The sequence below is a fragment of the Bufo gargarizans genome, chromosome 1 (assembly GCF_014858855.1).
Source record: "Bufo gargarizans isolate SCDJY-AF-19 chromosome 1, ASM1485885v1, whole genome shotgun sequence".
NCBI lineage: Eukaryota > Metazoa > Chordata > Amphibia > Anura > Bufonidae > Bufo > Bufo gargarizans.
In genome coordinates, this window is record NC_058080.1 from 717,357,207 (window position 1) to 717,373,909 (window position 16,703).

At 45.4% G+C, this 16,703-nt stretch overlaps 1 protein-coding gene across 1 annotated transcript in view; it reads right to left on the reverse strand.

Annotated features, from left to right (window-relative positions):
* Nucleotides 1-16,703, reverse strand: part of LOC122930003 (dymeclin-like) — a 178,179-nt gene that overhangs the window by 147,580 nt on the left and 13,896 nt on the right. The window contains exon 2 of the mRNA XM_044283446.1: nucleotides 7,867-8,049. Coding sequence (XP_044139381.1) covers nucleotides 7,867-8,006 — 140 coding nt within the window. The 5' untranslated portion in view covers nucleotides 8,007-8,049. The remainder of the gene's footprint in view (nucleotides 1-7,866; nucleotides 8,050-16,703) is intronic.

A 16,703-nucleotide genomic window follows, 5' to 3' on the forward strand; every position in this document is an offset into this window, starting at 1 on the left:
TGTAAGGCTCCATTCAGACGTCCGTATGTGTTTTGCAGATCCGCGGTGTCCGTGTTTTGCGGATCCACGGATCCGCAAAACACATACGGACGTCTGAATGGAGCCTTACTGGGGGGTGATCAATGACAGGGGGGTGATCACCCCATATAGACTCCCTGATCACCCCCCTGTCATTGATCACCCCCCTGTAAGGCTCCATTCAGAGGTCCGTATGCGTTTTGCGGATCCACGGATCCGATCCGCAAAACACAAACGGACGTCTGAATGGAGCCTTATACAGGGGGGTGATCAATGACAGGGGGTGATCAGGGAGTGTATATGGGGTGATCACCCCCCTGTCAGGCTCTATTCAGACGTCCGTATGCGTTTTGCGGATCCGATCCATAAAACACATACGGACGTCTGAATGGAGCCTTACAGGGGGGTGATCAGGGAGTCTATATGGGGTGATCAGGGGTTGATAAGGGGTTAATAAGTGACGGGGGGGGGGGGTGTAGTGTAGTGTGGTGCTACTTATTACTGAGCTGCCTGTGTCCTCTGGTGGTCGACCCAAGCAAAAGGGACCACCAGAGGGCCAGGCATATTAGACGCTGTTATCAAAACAGCCTCTAATATACCTGTTAGGGGTTAAAAAAAAAAAATCGCATCTACAGCCTGCCAGCTGCTGCTGGCAGGCTGTAGATCCACTTGCTCACCTTCCGATCCTGTGAACGTGCGCGCCTGTGTGCGCGCGTTCACAGGAAGTCTCGCGTCTCGCGAGATGACACATAGATGCGTCACTCTGCCGGGGACAGCCGCCTCTGGACCGCGATCCTGCGTTAGGCGGTCCGGAGGCGGTTAAAGGTTATGGATGCATTCACAGCAATTTTTATGATGACATTTTACTCATTTTGGGCAAAAATATTTTTTTTTCATTTGGTCTTTATTAAAATTGTTCAGCCGTTTTTCAGATACAAGGGTTAAAAATCTGTCTACTTACAGAGTATTACTTCTGAGACCTGTCAGCTGACCGTTCCTGTGAAGATTTATCACTGATATCCTGAACTCAAACACTCACTTAAGCCTCAGCCTTATCAGTAGTAAACACTTATTATAGTTAAACTCTTGCTTAAAGGGGTTGTCAGAGTTATCTTTTTGTTCTTTCTATGTTCCTAACTAAGCAAATGTAACAGCTTTCCAATTCACTCACTTTATCTCCGGTGCCTGGTTTCTCAGAATTCACTGAGGGTCACATGATCTGTGACATCAGCTTCTCTCCCTGCTCTGACAAAGGTCGTTTACAAGCCTGTCCCTGTGCTGGCCACGCCCCCCTTCCCTGCCCTCTACTCTCTGCTAGGATTCTTAACCCCGTCAGCTGCACAGCTCTGCAGCAGGGACAATTCTGGTCACTGGAGCTGATATACTAGAGAGAGCATTACACAAGACGGTAGGGGGAAGATCCTGTGTGTATTAGCAATGTCATTATACAGCTGGGACATGTAGTCCTACACATGCAACATGCTGCAGAGTCTCCCAGCACTCAGGGCAGCTCTTTTATCCACTCCCTTACCAGTGTCATTATACAGCTGGGACTTGTAGTCCTACACATACAACATGCTGCAGAGTCTCCCAGCAGGCACACATGTCACTCAGGGCAGCTCTTGTAGCCACTCCCTTAGCAGAGCAGGGGGAGGGGCAGAGATTTTTTTATTGCATGTAAACAAAGGCCCAGAAAAGAACCAGGAAAATGAGGAAAAATATATTTTTTTTTTGCATAAAACTTGCTTAGCTCAGTTATATATCAGATTTTCAGTGCTATATTATTTTTTTTCATAACTCAGACAACCCCATTAAGGCCCCTTTCACATGAGCGAGTTTTTCGAGTGGGTGCAATGCGCGACGTGAACGCATTGCACCCGCACTGAATCCTGACCCATTAATTTCAATGGATCTGTGTACATCAGCGTTATTTTTCACGCATCATTTCTGCGTTGCATGTTCTATATTCTGCGATTTTCACGCAGCCCTGGCCCTGGCCCTGGCCCCATAGAAGTGAATAAACCTGCGTGAAAAACGCATTGCATCCGCAAGCAGGTGCAGGTGCAATGTGTTTTTCACTAATCCGTCACACTAGTGTGAAAGGGGCCTAAATGAGTGTTTATGAGGTCAGGAGATCAGAGATAAGGCTTCACAGTGTGCAAGCAGATTTTTAACCCTTGTATCTCAAAAACGGCTGAACAATTTTAAGAAACTCTAATTGAAAAATAATCTTTAGCCCAAAAGGAGTTACAGTTGCAAGAAAAAGTATGTGAACCCTTTGGAATGATATGGATTTCTGCACAAATTGGTCATAAAATGTGATCTGATCTTCATCTAACTCACAACAATAGACAATCACAGTCTGCTTAACCTAATAACACACAAAGAATTAAAACGTTACCATGTTTTTACTGAACACACCATGTAAACATTCACAGTGCAGGTGGAAAAAGTATGTGAACCCCTAGACCAGGGGTCAGCAACCTCCGGCACTCAAGCTGTGGAAAAACTACAATTCCCAGCATGCTCCATTCATTTCTGTGAGAGTTCTGAGAAGAGCAGAGGAAGTATGCATGCTGGGAGTTGTAGTTTTACAACATCTGGAGTGCCGGAGGTTGCCTACCCCTACCCTAGACTAATGACATCTCCAAGAGCTAATTGGAGTGAGGTGTCAGCCAACTGGAGTCCAATCAATGAGATGAGATTGGAGGCATTTGTTACAGCTGCCCTGCCCTATAAAAAACACACACCAGTTCTGGGTTTGCTTTTCACAAGAAGCATTGCCTGATGTGAATGATGCCTCGCACAAAAGAGCTCTCAGAAGACCTACAATTAAGAATTGTTGACTTGCATAAAGCTGGAAAGGGTTATAAAAATCTCCAAAAGCCTTGCTGTTCATCAGTCCACGGTAAGACAAATTGTCTATAAATGGAGAAAGTTCAGCACTGCTGCTACTCTCCCTAGGAGTGGCCGTCCTGTAAAGATGACTGCAAGAGCACAGCGCAGACTGCTCAATGAGGTGAAGTAGAATCCTAGAGTGTCAGCTAAAGACTTACAAAAGTCTCTGGCATATGCCAACATCCCTGTTAGCGAATCTACGATACGTAAAACACTAAACAAGAATGGATTTCATGGGAGGATACCACAGAGGAAGCCACTGCTGTTCAAAAAAACATTGCTGCACGTTTACAGTTTGCACAAGAGCACCTGGATGTTCCACAGCAGTACTGGCAAAATATTCTGCGGACAGATGAAACCAAAGTTGAGTTGTTTGGAAGAAGCACACAACACTATGTGTGGAGAAAAAGAGGCACAGCAGACTAACATCAAAACCTCATCCCAACTGTGAAGTATGGTGGTGGGGGCATCATGGTTTGGGGCTGCTTTGCTGCGTCAGGGCCTGGACGGATTGCCATCATCGAAGGAAAAATGATTTCCCAAGTTTATCAAGACATTTTGCAGGAGAACTTAAAGGGATTCTGTCATGAGATTTGAGGCCTATAACCTAAACATATGGCCAGGTCCCTACTAATACCCTGAATCCAAAACTGACCTTATTAAATGTGCCTGTGGCTCTATTAGCATATAAAACCGGTTTTTATAACCTGTCGCTCACGTACCAAATGTGTCCAAGGGGACGTCTCATCATGCAGGGTGCCCGGCTGCAGCCATCTCCGACTAGAAATCGCCTCCCTCCCTTTCAATAGAGCCACCTACCTCACCTCATAGCCGCCTCCGAAATCGTCCGCTCTCCTCAGCCAGATTCCGCGCGTGTGCACTAGGTATAACCTGATGCGCCCGTGAGGACACCTGGCAGCGGCCTCGTTGAGCGAAGTGCGCATGCGTTCGCTCAAACCTGCTTTGACCGCCCTATTGCAGCCAGGTGCAAAGCTGTTTTGAGGTTCGGAGCGCACAGGCTGCTTTTCTACAGAGGCTCCCTTTTGATCTATTTCTAGTTATACCTAGTGCGCACGCGCGGGATCTGGCTGAGGAGCGCAGACGATTTTGGAGGCGGCGCTGAGGTGAGGGAGGCGGCGATGAGGTGAGGTAGGCGGCTCTATTGAAAGGGAGGGCGGCGATTTCTAGTCGGAAGGTGGCGCTGGGCACCAGACGAAGATGGCTGCAGCCGGGCACCCTGCATGATGAGACGTCCCCTTGGACACATTTGGTACGTGAGTGACAGGTTATAAAAACCGGTTTTATATGCTAATAGAGCCACAGGCACATTATAGGCCTCAAATCTCATGACAGAATCCCTTTAAGGCCATCTGTCCACCAACTGAAGCTCAACAAAAGATGGGTGTTGCAACAGGATAACGACCTAAAGCATAGAAGTAAATCAACAACAGAATGGCTTAAACAGAAGAAAATACGCCTTCTGGAGTGGCCCAGTCAGAGTCCTGACCTCACCCCGATTGAGATGCTGTGGCATGACCTCAAGAAAGCGATTCACACCAGACATCCCAAGAATATTGCTGAACTGAAACAGTTCTGTAAAGAGGAATGGTCAAGAAATACTCCTGACCGCTGAGCACGTCTGATCTGCAACTACAGGAAACGATTGGTTGAAGTTATTGCTGCCAAAGGAGGTTCAACCAGTTATTAAATCCAAGGGGTCACATACTTTTCCCACCTGCACTTTGAATGTTTATATGGTGTGTTCAATAAAAACATGGTAACATTTAATTCTTTGTGTGTTATTAGTTAAGCAGACTGTGATTGTCTATTGTTGTGACTTAGATGAAGATCAGATCACATTTTATGACCAATTTGTGCAGAAATCCATATCATTCCAAAGGGTTCACATACTTTTTCTTGCAACTGTAAATGCAATAAAAAAAAATGTTCTCCATAGCGTTTAAGATTATGATTAGGGATGAGCGAATCGACTTCGGATAAAACATCCGAAGTCGATTGGCATAAAACTTGTGGTAACTTGGAAACGAACCCGAGTTCGGGAAATGTTTTTTTACAGTACAAATCAATTTCTGAAGTTAATATGCGAGGTCTCGCGAGACTTCGTGAAGTAATAACTTCGCCTCATCGGAGCCAATACATTCTAATACTGTATGGAGCGCTAGCTCTGTACAGTATTGAAACAAAATTTTATGTGAATCAACTTCGGATGTTTCATCCGAAGTCGATTCGCTCATCCCTAATTATGATGATTTGAACAACTTTGGAATATGGACACTAGAACACATCACATGGATATATCCATCAGATGACTATGTAAGATTACATGAACATCACCTTGCGGGGCTGCATGCAGGGCCGGATTAACGTAGGGGCTGATGGAGCTGCAGCTCCAGGCCCCTACCATAAAATAGGCCCATCCGTGCCAGGCAAAAGGCCGTCGGGAGCGGCCTTTTGCCGATTTGTACACAGTGCATCGCATCCGCATGGTGCAGGAGGGATAATCGCGGGCGCACTGAATTCATATCTGGCGGGCCGCGTCATTACAGGAACAGCACCAGCTGCTCTCACGTCCTGCCACTGCCACCGGATATACGTCACAGCCGGAGGCAGGACGTCAGAACAGCTGGTGCGGTTCCTATAAATAATGCCCGCCAGATATGAACTCATTAGTGTGCCCGCGATTATTCCTCCTGCACCACAGTTTCGACCAGGCCAGCACAGGACGGCGACGGCCCACAGGCGCTGGGTCACAGGGTCACAGGCAGCCCACACACCACACGGAGAGCCGGAGACAGCAGGCAGCAGCAGGAGCTTCTGGAGGCAGGCTGCAGCAGGTATGAGATGCCCTGCCTTCCAACTAGATGAGTGTATCAGGGCAATCATAGTGCTGTTATGATTTATGGACACAGCTCTCAGCAGGCTCAGAAACAGCCTGTGGACTGTGACAGCCTGTGGACTGTGACAGCCTGTGGACTGTGACTCTCAAGAAGCACAGCCAGATAGATGGCTGGCTAAGCATGCTGAGAGCTGTGTCCATAAATCATAACAGCACTATGAAAATTACTGACTGGCTAAAAGGCTACTTTCACACTAGCGTTCGGTTCAGAGCGGATCCGTTCTGAATGGATCCGTTCATATAATGCAAATGGTGGCTCCGTTCAGAACGGATCCGTCTGCATTATATTGTCAAAAAAATGTCTGTGAAAGTAGCCTGAACGGATTTGTCCAGACTTTTACATTGAAAGTCAATGGGGGATGGATCCGTTTGAAGATTGAGCCATATTGTGGCATCTTCAAACGGATCCGTCCCCATTGACTTACATTGTAAGTCTGGACGGATCCGCTTGCCTCCGCACGGCCAGGCGGACACCCGAACGCTGCAAGCAGCGTTCAGGTGTCTGCCTGCTGAGCGGAGGACAAACAGTGCCAGACTGATGCATTCTGAGCGGATCCGCGTCCACTCAGACTGCATCAGGGCTGGACGGAAGCGTTCGGGTCCGCTTGTGAGCCCCTTCAAACGGAGCTCACAAGCGGACACCCGAACGCTAGTGTGAAAGTAGCCTAAGTCAATGGGGACGGATCCGTTTGAAGATGACACAATATGGCTCAATCCTCAAACAGATCCGTCCCCCATTGACTTTCAATGTAAAAGTCTGGACGGATCCGTTCAGGCTAATTTCACAGACATTTTTTTTGACAATATAATGCAGATGGATCCGTTCTGAACGGAGCCACCGTCTGCATTATATGAGTGGATCCGTTCAGAACGGATCCGCTTTGAACGCTAGTGTGAAAGTAGCCTTACATTGTAAGTCTGGACGGATCCGCTTGCTTCCGCACGGCCAGGCGGACACCCGAACGTTGCAAGCAGCGTTCAGGTGTCCGTCTGCTGAGCGGAGCCTGAACGGTGCCAGACTGATGCATTCTGAGCGCATCCGTGTCCACTCAGAATGTATTATATATAGGGCTGGACGGAAGCGTTCAGGTCCGCTTGTGAGAACCTTCAAACGGAGCTCACAAGCTGACAGCCGAACGCTAGTGTGAAAGTAGCCTAAGCATGCTGAGACTGAGCTCAGTCTAAATAACAACACATAAAGAAATTACTGTTTCTAGCTGCTAGTCCACAGTCCACAGCAGCTAGAAACAGTCATTTCTTTAAAGAGATTCTGTCACCAGGTTTCACCCCTCAGCTAAAAATATGCTGATGTTCAGGGCGTCTTCATGATTCCTAATGTGGGCTTATAAATGTAATCTGTGGGCTTATTTAGCTAAAAAAACTGCTTTTACTAACCTGTCAGTCAAACAAATAAGGTGCCCAAGGGGATGTTAATGGAGCAAGGTGCAGTCTGCACCCGCCGCCATTCGTGCCCAGCGCCGCCTTTCCGGACTTCTGCGCCTCCCTCCCTCCCCCTTCTTCTGCTGTAAGATTTTGCGCACAGGGCTCTGCCTGATGCGCCGTGCGGACTTCTCCATTTGGCTTCTTACAGCAAAGTGCTCATGCGCCGGCACTTCGCTCAACCCTTGTATGCGCGAGATCTTACAGCAGGAGGGGGAGGGCGGGAGGCGGCGCAGAAGTCTGGCACGAACGGCGGCGGGTGCAGACGGCACCTTGCATCCATTAACATCCCCTCGGGCACCTTATTTGTTTGACTGACAGGTTAGTAAAAGCTGTTTTTTAGCTAAATAAGCCCACATATGACATTTATAAGCCCACATTAGGAATCGTGAAGACGCCCTGAACATCAGCATATTTTTAGCTGACAGGGGTGAAACCTGGTGACGGTATCCCTTTAATGTGTTATGTTATTTATGATTTTATATATTATGTATATATTTCCATAAAAAGGCCCAGCAAAATCCTCAGCACCAGGCCCATGATGCTCTTAATCCGGCCCTGGCTGCATGGACCGTGGCACGCACAGCACCTACCTGTTAGTCGGAGTACTGAAGGTAAATGACAGCAGCTGGTTCCAGAAGGGCTCATTCTCAGAAATGGCCTCGGTTCCCGACAGCTTCTTTAAGTAGTCATTCTCCGACAGTTCGTTTATAGTGCTGCTGTTGGCACCCATCTTGCTAGAAGTGCAGCGACCTGTTCATTCCTACCAGGGACACCTATGGAGACCAAACATGTAAGTCAGTGATGAGACGGCTGGGCGAGCAGATGACAGATCACTGCGCTAAACACTGATTTAACAATAGCTCCATACAGCATCAGAGGAAAGGCAAGGGTTAATCCAGAGGGCAGTGCACATACAGCTCCGAGGAGGTTTTATCACCTACTCACACGTGGCCTTTATAAAAAGAGCAAAGTGGATGAGATTTTGCTAAATTTCATCCACATGTGCGCGGAGCCGGCAGCGTGTCAGCCTGCGGAGGGGGTTGTCACAGTGGATTTTACTGTTTGCAATGCAGAGAGCGAGATCCTGGATAAATCCACAAAAATCTGCATGCAACTGCGTTTCATTTTCCACTGCAATTTACATCACACGTGGACAGTAAGAGCCCAGCTCACATGTATGTAGGAGCCAACTGAACCTCACTACAAGCCTGATATTAACCACTTCCAGACCGGGCCATTTACCCCCTTCCTGATAAGGCCTAATTTTGCAAATCTGACATGTGTCACTTTATGCGGTAATAGCTTTGGAACACTTATTTATCAAAGTCATTCTGAGCTTGTTTTCTCGTGACACATTGTACTTCATGACAGTCAGAAATTTGAGTCAATATATTTCACCTTTATTTATGAAAAAATCCAAAATTTACCAAATATTTTCAAAAATTCTCAATTTTCAAAATTTCTATTTCTCCGCTTTTAAAACAGAAAGTGATACCTCATAAAATATTTATTACTTAACATTTCCCATATGTCTACTTTTTAGGGGGAGCATTAGAAGGTTTAGAACCAATTCTTAAAATTTTTTAAGAAAATTTCCAAAGCCCACTTTTCAAGGACCAGTTCAGGTCTGAAGTCACTTTGTGGGGCTTACATAGTGGAAACCCCCCATAAATGACCCCATTGTACAAACTACACCCCTCAAGTTACTCAAAACTTATTTTTACAAACTGTTAACCCTTAGGTGTTCCACAAGAATTAAAGGAAAATGGAGATCAAATTTCTAAATTTTACTTTTTTGACAGATTTTCCTTTTTAATCAATTTTTTTCTTTAACACATCGAGGGTTAACAGCCAAACAGAACTCAATATTTAGTACCCTGATTCTGCAGTTTACAGAAAAAACCCACATGTGGCCATAACTGATGCATGGGTACATGGCAGGGCTCAGAAGAAAAGGAGCGTCGTATGGTTTTTGGAAGGCAGATTTTGCTGAACTGGTTTTTAGATGCCATGTCCCATTTGAAGCCCCCCTGATGCACCCCTTACAGTAGAAACTCCCAAAAAGTGACCCCATTTTGGAAACTAGGGAATAAGGTCCAGTTTTATTGGTACTATTTTGGGGTAAATATGATGAGGCAGGGTAACCCAAAAATGGCTGTTTTGGCACTGTTTATTTTTTACAACATTCATCTGACAGGGTAGATCATGTGCTATTTTTATAGAGCAAGTTGTCATGGATGCAATGATATCAAATATGTATACTTTGTTTCAGTTTTACATAAAGCATTTTTTTTTAAAAAATATGTTTTTGTGTCTACGCCATATTTTTCTGCCGCTCGTCTTGTGCAGAGGCTCGTTTTTTGCAGGAAGAGTTGACTTTTTATTGGTACCATTTTTAGGTACATATGATTTTTTGATCATTCATTATTACACTTTATGAGGCAAGGTAACCAAAAAAATTGGTTGTTTTAGCACAGTTTTTATTTATTTATTTTTACAGCGTTCACCTGAAGGGTTAGGTCATGTGACATTTTTATAGAGCAGATCGTTACGGAAGTGGCTATACCTAATATGTATGCTTTTTCTTATTTATTTTTTACACAATATTAGCATCTTTGAAACCCCAAAAAAATATGTTTTAGTGTCTCCACAGTCTGAGAGCCATAGCTTTTTTATTTTTTGACCGATTGTCTTAGTTAGGGGGTCTCACTTTTTGCGGGATGAGGTGACAGTTTGATTAATACTATTTTGGAGGGCATACGCCTTTTTGATCGCTTGGTGTTGCACTTTATGTGATGTTAAATGACAAAAAATAGCTTTTTTGTCACCATTTTTTTTTTTTTACTGTGTTCACCTGAGGGGTTAGGTCATGTGATATTTTTCTAGGGCAGGTTGTTACAGACTCGGCAATACCTAATATGTCTACTGTTTATTTTATTTATTTCACTAACACAATAGCAGCAGTTTTGAAGCAAACAAAAAAAATATATATTTTGGGGTCTCCACTGAGAGTCATAGCTTTTTTATTTTTTGACCGATTAGTTAGGGGGTTTCATTTTTTGCGAGATGAGGTGACTGTTTAATTGTTACTAAGTATAAGCCTTTTTGATCACTTGGTGTTGCAATTTTTGTGATGTAAGGTGACAAAAAGATGGCTTTTTTTGGCACCGTTTTTTTGTTTGTTTTTTACGGTGTTCACCTGAGGGGTTAGGTCATGTGATATTTTTATATATCCGGTTGTTGCGGACGTGGCAATACCTAATATGTATACTTTTTTACATTTATTTCACTTTAACACAATAATAGCATTTTTCAAACAAAAAAAATATGTTCTAAGAGCTATATTTATTTATTTTAGCGATTTTCTAGGGGCTCACCTTTTACGGGATGAGGGGACTGTTTTATTGGTATCATTTTGTGGGACATATGCCTTTTTGATCACTTGGTGTTTCACTTTTTGTGATGTAAGACGACAAAAATAGCTTTTTTTAAACGTTTTATTTATCGGACGGGGTGGATCATGTGATATATTTATAGAGCCGGCCATCACAGACACGGCAATACCAAATCTATTTTAGTTATTTTTATCTATTTTTAACAAAAACTTAATTGGGAATTTATTTTTACATGCAAAACTTTGAATTTTTTTTTTTTTATACTTTGCATTCCCCATAATGTTATACAAGACCTCTGGAGGACATTTAACTTCACTTTTTTTCTTTTCACTATTGATTTCTCCTGTAACTGGGGCTGACATAGTAGCCCCAGTTACAGGCAAAATACACCCCCCAGAGAGGCTGTACAGCAGAATACAACGCTGTACAGCCTCAGTGCAGGGCTGATCGAGGTCTGTAGAAGACCCGACAGCTCCTGCACTCTCCCGCCCCGGCGATCACATGACCACCGGGCCGGGACAGGAATCGGCATAGCGCTTCCTGATCGGTATACCCAGCACTCTGTCCCTGCCTTCTCTCTGGGGTGCCCTGCTGTCACTGGCAGCGGGCAACCCGCTCTGCAACTGCATGATTAGCGTGCAGCTGCCATCTCTGAATGGACGTTCAGAAACATCATTCCAGAGATAAACGACCAGCCCAAGGACGTTTATAGTCAAAGGACGGTGGTGAAGTGGTTAAAGGCTGCCACATATAAAATATTTACATTTTCCAGCATAGCCACTGAGTTATTCAATAAAATTGATCTATACAGCGCCACCTGCTGTTTGTATGTTTCCTTATTTCTCTGCCCATCTCAGTAACATCAAATGAGGTGGACAGGACACAAATGCTCAGTGCCATTGTTCAAATGCCACCAGTCTAAATTGTAACAGTGAGAGCTGCAGCAGAAAGGACAAGCCCACTGAGCTGTGCCAGGTAGAGAGCTGCAGCAGAAAGGACAAGCCCACTGAGCTGTGCCAGGTACAGAGCTGCAGCAGAAAGGACAAGCCCACTGAGCTGTGCCAGGTAGAGAGCTGCAGCAGAAAGGACAAGCCCACTGAGCTGTGCCAGGTAGAGAGCTGCCTGCATGAAAAATCTGGCAGAGCAATTGGAGCAATAAATGGGAGATCTCAGAACCAGTGTGAGGTACAGGGCTGGTTCTAGATTTGTAAGACTGATTGTCATGTACTACTATATGATGTAAAAAACTAAAATCAGACATCAGTCATGGGAGAATCCCTTTAACCCCTTAGTGACCAGCCTGTTTTGAGCCTTACTGATCAAGCGTTTTTTTTCCTTTTTTCATCGTCGCGTTCCAAGAGCTATAACTTTTTAGTTTTTCCGCCTATATATATTTATGAGGGCTTGTTTTTTTTCAGGGCAGGTTGTAGTTTTTAATGGCACCATTTTGGAGTACACATAAAATTCTGATTAACTTTTATTAACTCTTTCTGGGAGGGAGATGGGGAAAAACCATTATAAATTTTACGGCATTCATTTTTCAGTATAAATAACATAATATCTTTATACTCTGGGTCAGTATGATTACAGTAATACCATATACATATATATTTTTTTTAAATTTACTACTTTTTGCAATAAAACCTAAAACCCCCCTTTTTTTTTTTTTAAAGAAAAAAAGGAAAAAAAAATTTTGCATCGCCGCTTCCCAAGACCCATAACTATTTATTTTTCTTTCTATGGAGTTTTGTGAGGGCTTGATTTTTGCGGGACCACTTGTATTTTTCATTGGTATCATTTTGGCGTAAATGGCGCATTTTAATCACTTATTATTAAGTTTTTTAACTAAAAATAAATGAGCAATTCTGTCTTTTTTTTTTTTATGGCGTTCACCGTAGGGGATAATTTACATGATATTTATGTAGTTCGGGTCGTTACGGAAGAGGCAATACGAAACCTATGGGAAAGATTTTTTTTTTTGCAATTTTTTTAAAGCGTAATTTTTTTTATGGGATTTTTTTTTGTAGAATAAATTAGTTTTTTTACCACTTAATAGACAGCTTTTTGATTGCTGTTAAAATGAAATGCACTATCCCTATAGTGCATTGCATTTTAATGGCAATGTATTCTAACATTGACTGGCGCAGCCTGCTGGAAATTACTGAAGGCTGGTCTGGGGCCTACATCAGACCCCAGGCAGCCTTCACACACATCGGCACCCCGCGATCGCATTTGCGGGGTGCCGATGAGAGACAGAGTGAATCCGCTCCCTCTGTCAGCACTTTACATGCGGTGGGCGCCATTGCCCGTGGCATGTAAAGTGTTAAACAGCCCGGATAGGCACTCCTGCCGGTCCGGGCTTTTAGAGCAGGGCCGCAGCTCTCATGGGAAACCCGTGCAGCGCTTAGACTGGGCTGCCATAAAAAAGCGGCGGCCCAGGCTAAGGCCCCTTAGTGACCACCGTGAAAACACGTATGGGTGGTCACTAAGGGGTTAAAGAACTTCAAAAGATATCAATGGAAAACAACGCAAAAGGTAAGCTCTGAGCAGCACTAGTTACCAGGCACATGGGTTCTGACCAGCTCTCTGTAAAATTATGTCAGGAGAGATCGTATGTTGACGATGCACCCCCTATAACAGCAGTCTGGATATAAAGTCTGGAGCGCCCCCTATAAAAGCAATCTGGATGTGTAGTCTGGAGCGTCCCCTATAAAAGCAATCTGGATGTGTAGTCTGGAGCGCCCCCTATAACAGCAGTCTGGATGTGTAGTCTGGAGCGCCCCCTATAACAGCAGTCTGGATGTGTAGTCTGGAGCGCCCCCTATAACAGTAGTCTGGATGTGCTGTCTGGAACGCCCCCTAGAACAGGAGTCTGGATGTGACATCTGGAGGGCCCCCTATAACAGCAGTCTGGATGTGTAGTCTGGAGGGCCCCCTATAACAGCAGTCTGGATGTGTAGTCTGGAGGGCCCCCTATAACAGCAGTCTGGATGTGTAGTCTGGAGGGCCCCCTATAACAGCAGTCTGGATGTGTAGTCTGGAGCGCCCCCTATAACAGCAGTCTGGATGTGTAGTCTGGAAGGCCCCCTATAACAGCAGTCTGGTTGTGCTGTCTGGAGCAGCCCCTATAACAGCAGTCTGGTTGTGCTGTCTGGAGCAGCCCCTATAACAGCAGTCTGGATGTGTAGTCTGGAGCGCCCCCTATAACAGCAGTCTGGATGTGTAGTCTGGAGCGCCCCCTATAACAGCAGTCTGGATGTGTAGTCTGGAGCGCCCCCTATAACAGCAGTCTGGATGTATAGTCTGGAGGGCCCCCTATAACAGCAGTCTGGATGTGTAGTCTGGAGCGCCCCCTATAACAGCAGTCTGGATGTGTAGTCTGGAGCAGCCCCTATAACAGCAGTCTGGTTGTGCTGTCTGGAGCAGCCCCTATAACAGCAGTCTGGATGTATAGTCTGGAGCGCCCCCTATAACAGCAGTCTGGATGTATAGTCTGGAGGGCCCCCTATAACAGCAGTCTGGATGTGTAGTCTGGAGCGCCCCCTATAACAGCAGTCTGGATGTGTAGTCTGGAGCAGCCCCTATAACAGCAGTCTGGTTGTGCTGTCTGGAGCAGCCCCTATAACAGCAGTCTGGATGTATAGTCTGGAGGGCCCCCTATAACAGCAGTCTGGATGTGTAGTCTGGAGGGCCCCCTATAACAGCAGTCTGGATGTGTAGTCTGGAGCGCCCCCTATAACAGCAGTCTGGATGTATAGTCTGGAGGGCCCCCTATAACAGCAGTCTGGATGTGTAGTCTGGAGCGCCCCCTATAACAGCAGTCTGGATGTGTAGTCTGGAGCAGCCCCTATAACAGCAGTCTGGTTGTGCTGTCTGGAGCAGCCCCTATAACAGCAGTCTGGATGTGTAGTCTGGAGCGCCCCCTATAACAGCAGTCTGGTTGTGCTGTCTGGAGCAGCCCCTATAACAGCAGTCTGGATGTGTTATACAGAATGTAGCTAGCAGTGGACTTTGGGGTAATCCCAGTCTATGGGCAGCATCCTGAATGCACGGAACTGATCATGTGGAATCAGGAAGCACCAGAGATGCCAAATAAATATTTGCAGTATGCCTCTGACGCTGAATGGATGACGTTCCAGGATGTAGAGTTTCAGGCCATGTAACCTGTACTGCAATGTGGAACGTCAGGTCTGTAGGCACTGCCCTCCTCCTCCATTTAGCCAAGAGGCCAGAAAACCAGGAGAGTGTATTGGGGCACTGTGGATGGTAGACCACTATAGGCACATCTGTAGACGTACTGATCAGGTTCACAAGTGAGAAATAAGGTTTATTAGAAAGGACAAGGCACCAATCCCCTTTCTTCACCTTACTGGAGCTTACCAGGTCCTCGCTGGTCTTCACATCCTTGTCCCGCTAGAAAAACAGCAAATGTCTGCCCAGCCCATCACTGGACGCAGTGGTGACCAGTGACTGGATGAGTGGGTATTTTCTGCATTACAGAGGGACCTGGAAGTAGAGACTGGCAAGCAGACAGTAATAAACGGTGGATGTGATCTGTTTCTCCAGGATGCTGCTGCCTTCACTAACTCTCTCAAATCTGCACAGCTTCAGGTTTCATCCGATTCCCTCTTCTACTGGACAGACACTGATGCCGAGGACCTTGTGATCTTCTCCACCTGCACAGTCTGCCATAGGTTCTCTGCTTTCTTTTACACTTGTACGCAGGCTATGTGATTCTTCTCCTGCACACGGCCTTGTGTGTGGATTTTGTCCCCATCTACAGCCTCTTCCCTCCCCGATAACTTAGATGCTTTCCCCCTCTCCGCTCTCTGATCTGCTGTATACAACCTCCTCCTGCTGCTATACATCGCTGAGAGAAGGGAGTGGGAGACCAGAGACAGTCAGGAGCAGTGTGATGCGGGATCAATGTCAGAAGAAGTTGCAGACTCACTCGTCAAATAAGGGTAGGACATTTTTCATGAAAAATATTTAGAAAGTTGATTAAATTAGCATTTAAGAAACATGGGGAAAAAAAGTCTATTGCCTTGAAATTAGAAACCCCTGGTTGCTTGCTGCTACCACTAGAGGGAGCATAGTAGCCTTCTGAATCCTGATTAAAGGGGTTTTCCAAGATGTTAATATTGATGATCTATCCTCAGGTCAGATCGGTGGGGGTCCGACACCCGGCTTGTAATTACACCTGCTCACCACTGCAATGTCAACGGCGAGCAGGTAAACAATGAAGGGAAGGCTGCGCCCGTATGGAGAGCTAGCTTCTTTTCAACCAGCTGATCGGCGGGGGTGCTGGGAGGACCCCCGCCAATATGATATTGATGACCTATTCTGACGGTAGGTCATCAATATTAAAATCTGGGAAACCCCCTTTAAACACTGGACTTAATAACAGAACAAAGTGAGCTTCCCCCTAGTGGCAGCTGTAGGAATAATTAATGTTTACTCTGTGGCTATGCAGGGTATTTGGCGCTCTGTAATAGAAATACGGCGCTATGACCACTATAAAAATATACCTAGAAATGAACCAAAACCACAATTTGAACCTATGATATTGAACAGTGTCTATTCACTTGATGGAGAACATCTACTACAGTAAACTATTCAGCGCACTGTTAAAGAGGAGCTGTCCCCTCCTGACATGTCTGTTTTAGTAACTACTTGCATCCCCCATGTAATAACAGTTCTAGACCATCTATTCTTATGACTCTGTGTTGTGCCATTCTTTTGTTATTCCCACTAGAATTTTATGAATGAATGCCAGCTGTCTGCAATAAAGGTCCAGATGGGTGTTACCAGTTGTGGGTGTGCCCCTGCACAGTCTGAAACTATCCAGTCAGTGCTGTCAGTGTCAGGCCTCGTTCATATTTCCATTTTTCACGGACGTGTGCTGTACGCATTTTCTACGAACTGCACACGTACCCATTGATTGAAATGTGTCTGTAAAAAATTTAAATAAAAAAAATCTACTTTGGTCTGCGATGCGGACCAAACACGCCCTATGGGTCTGTGAAAATCAA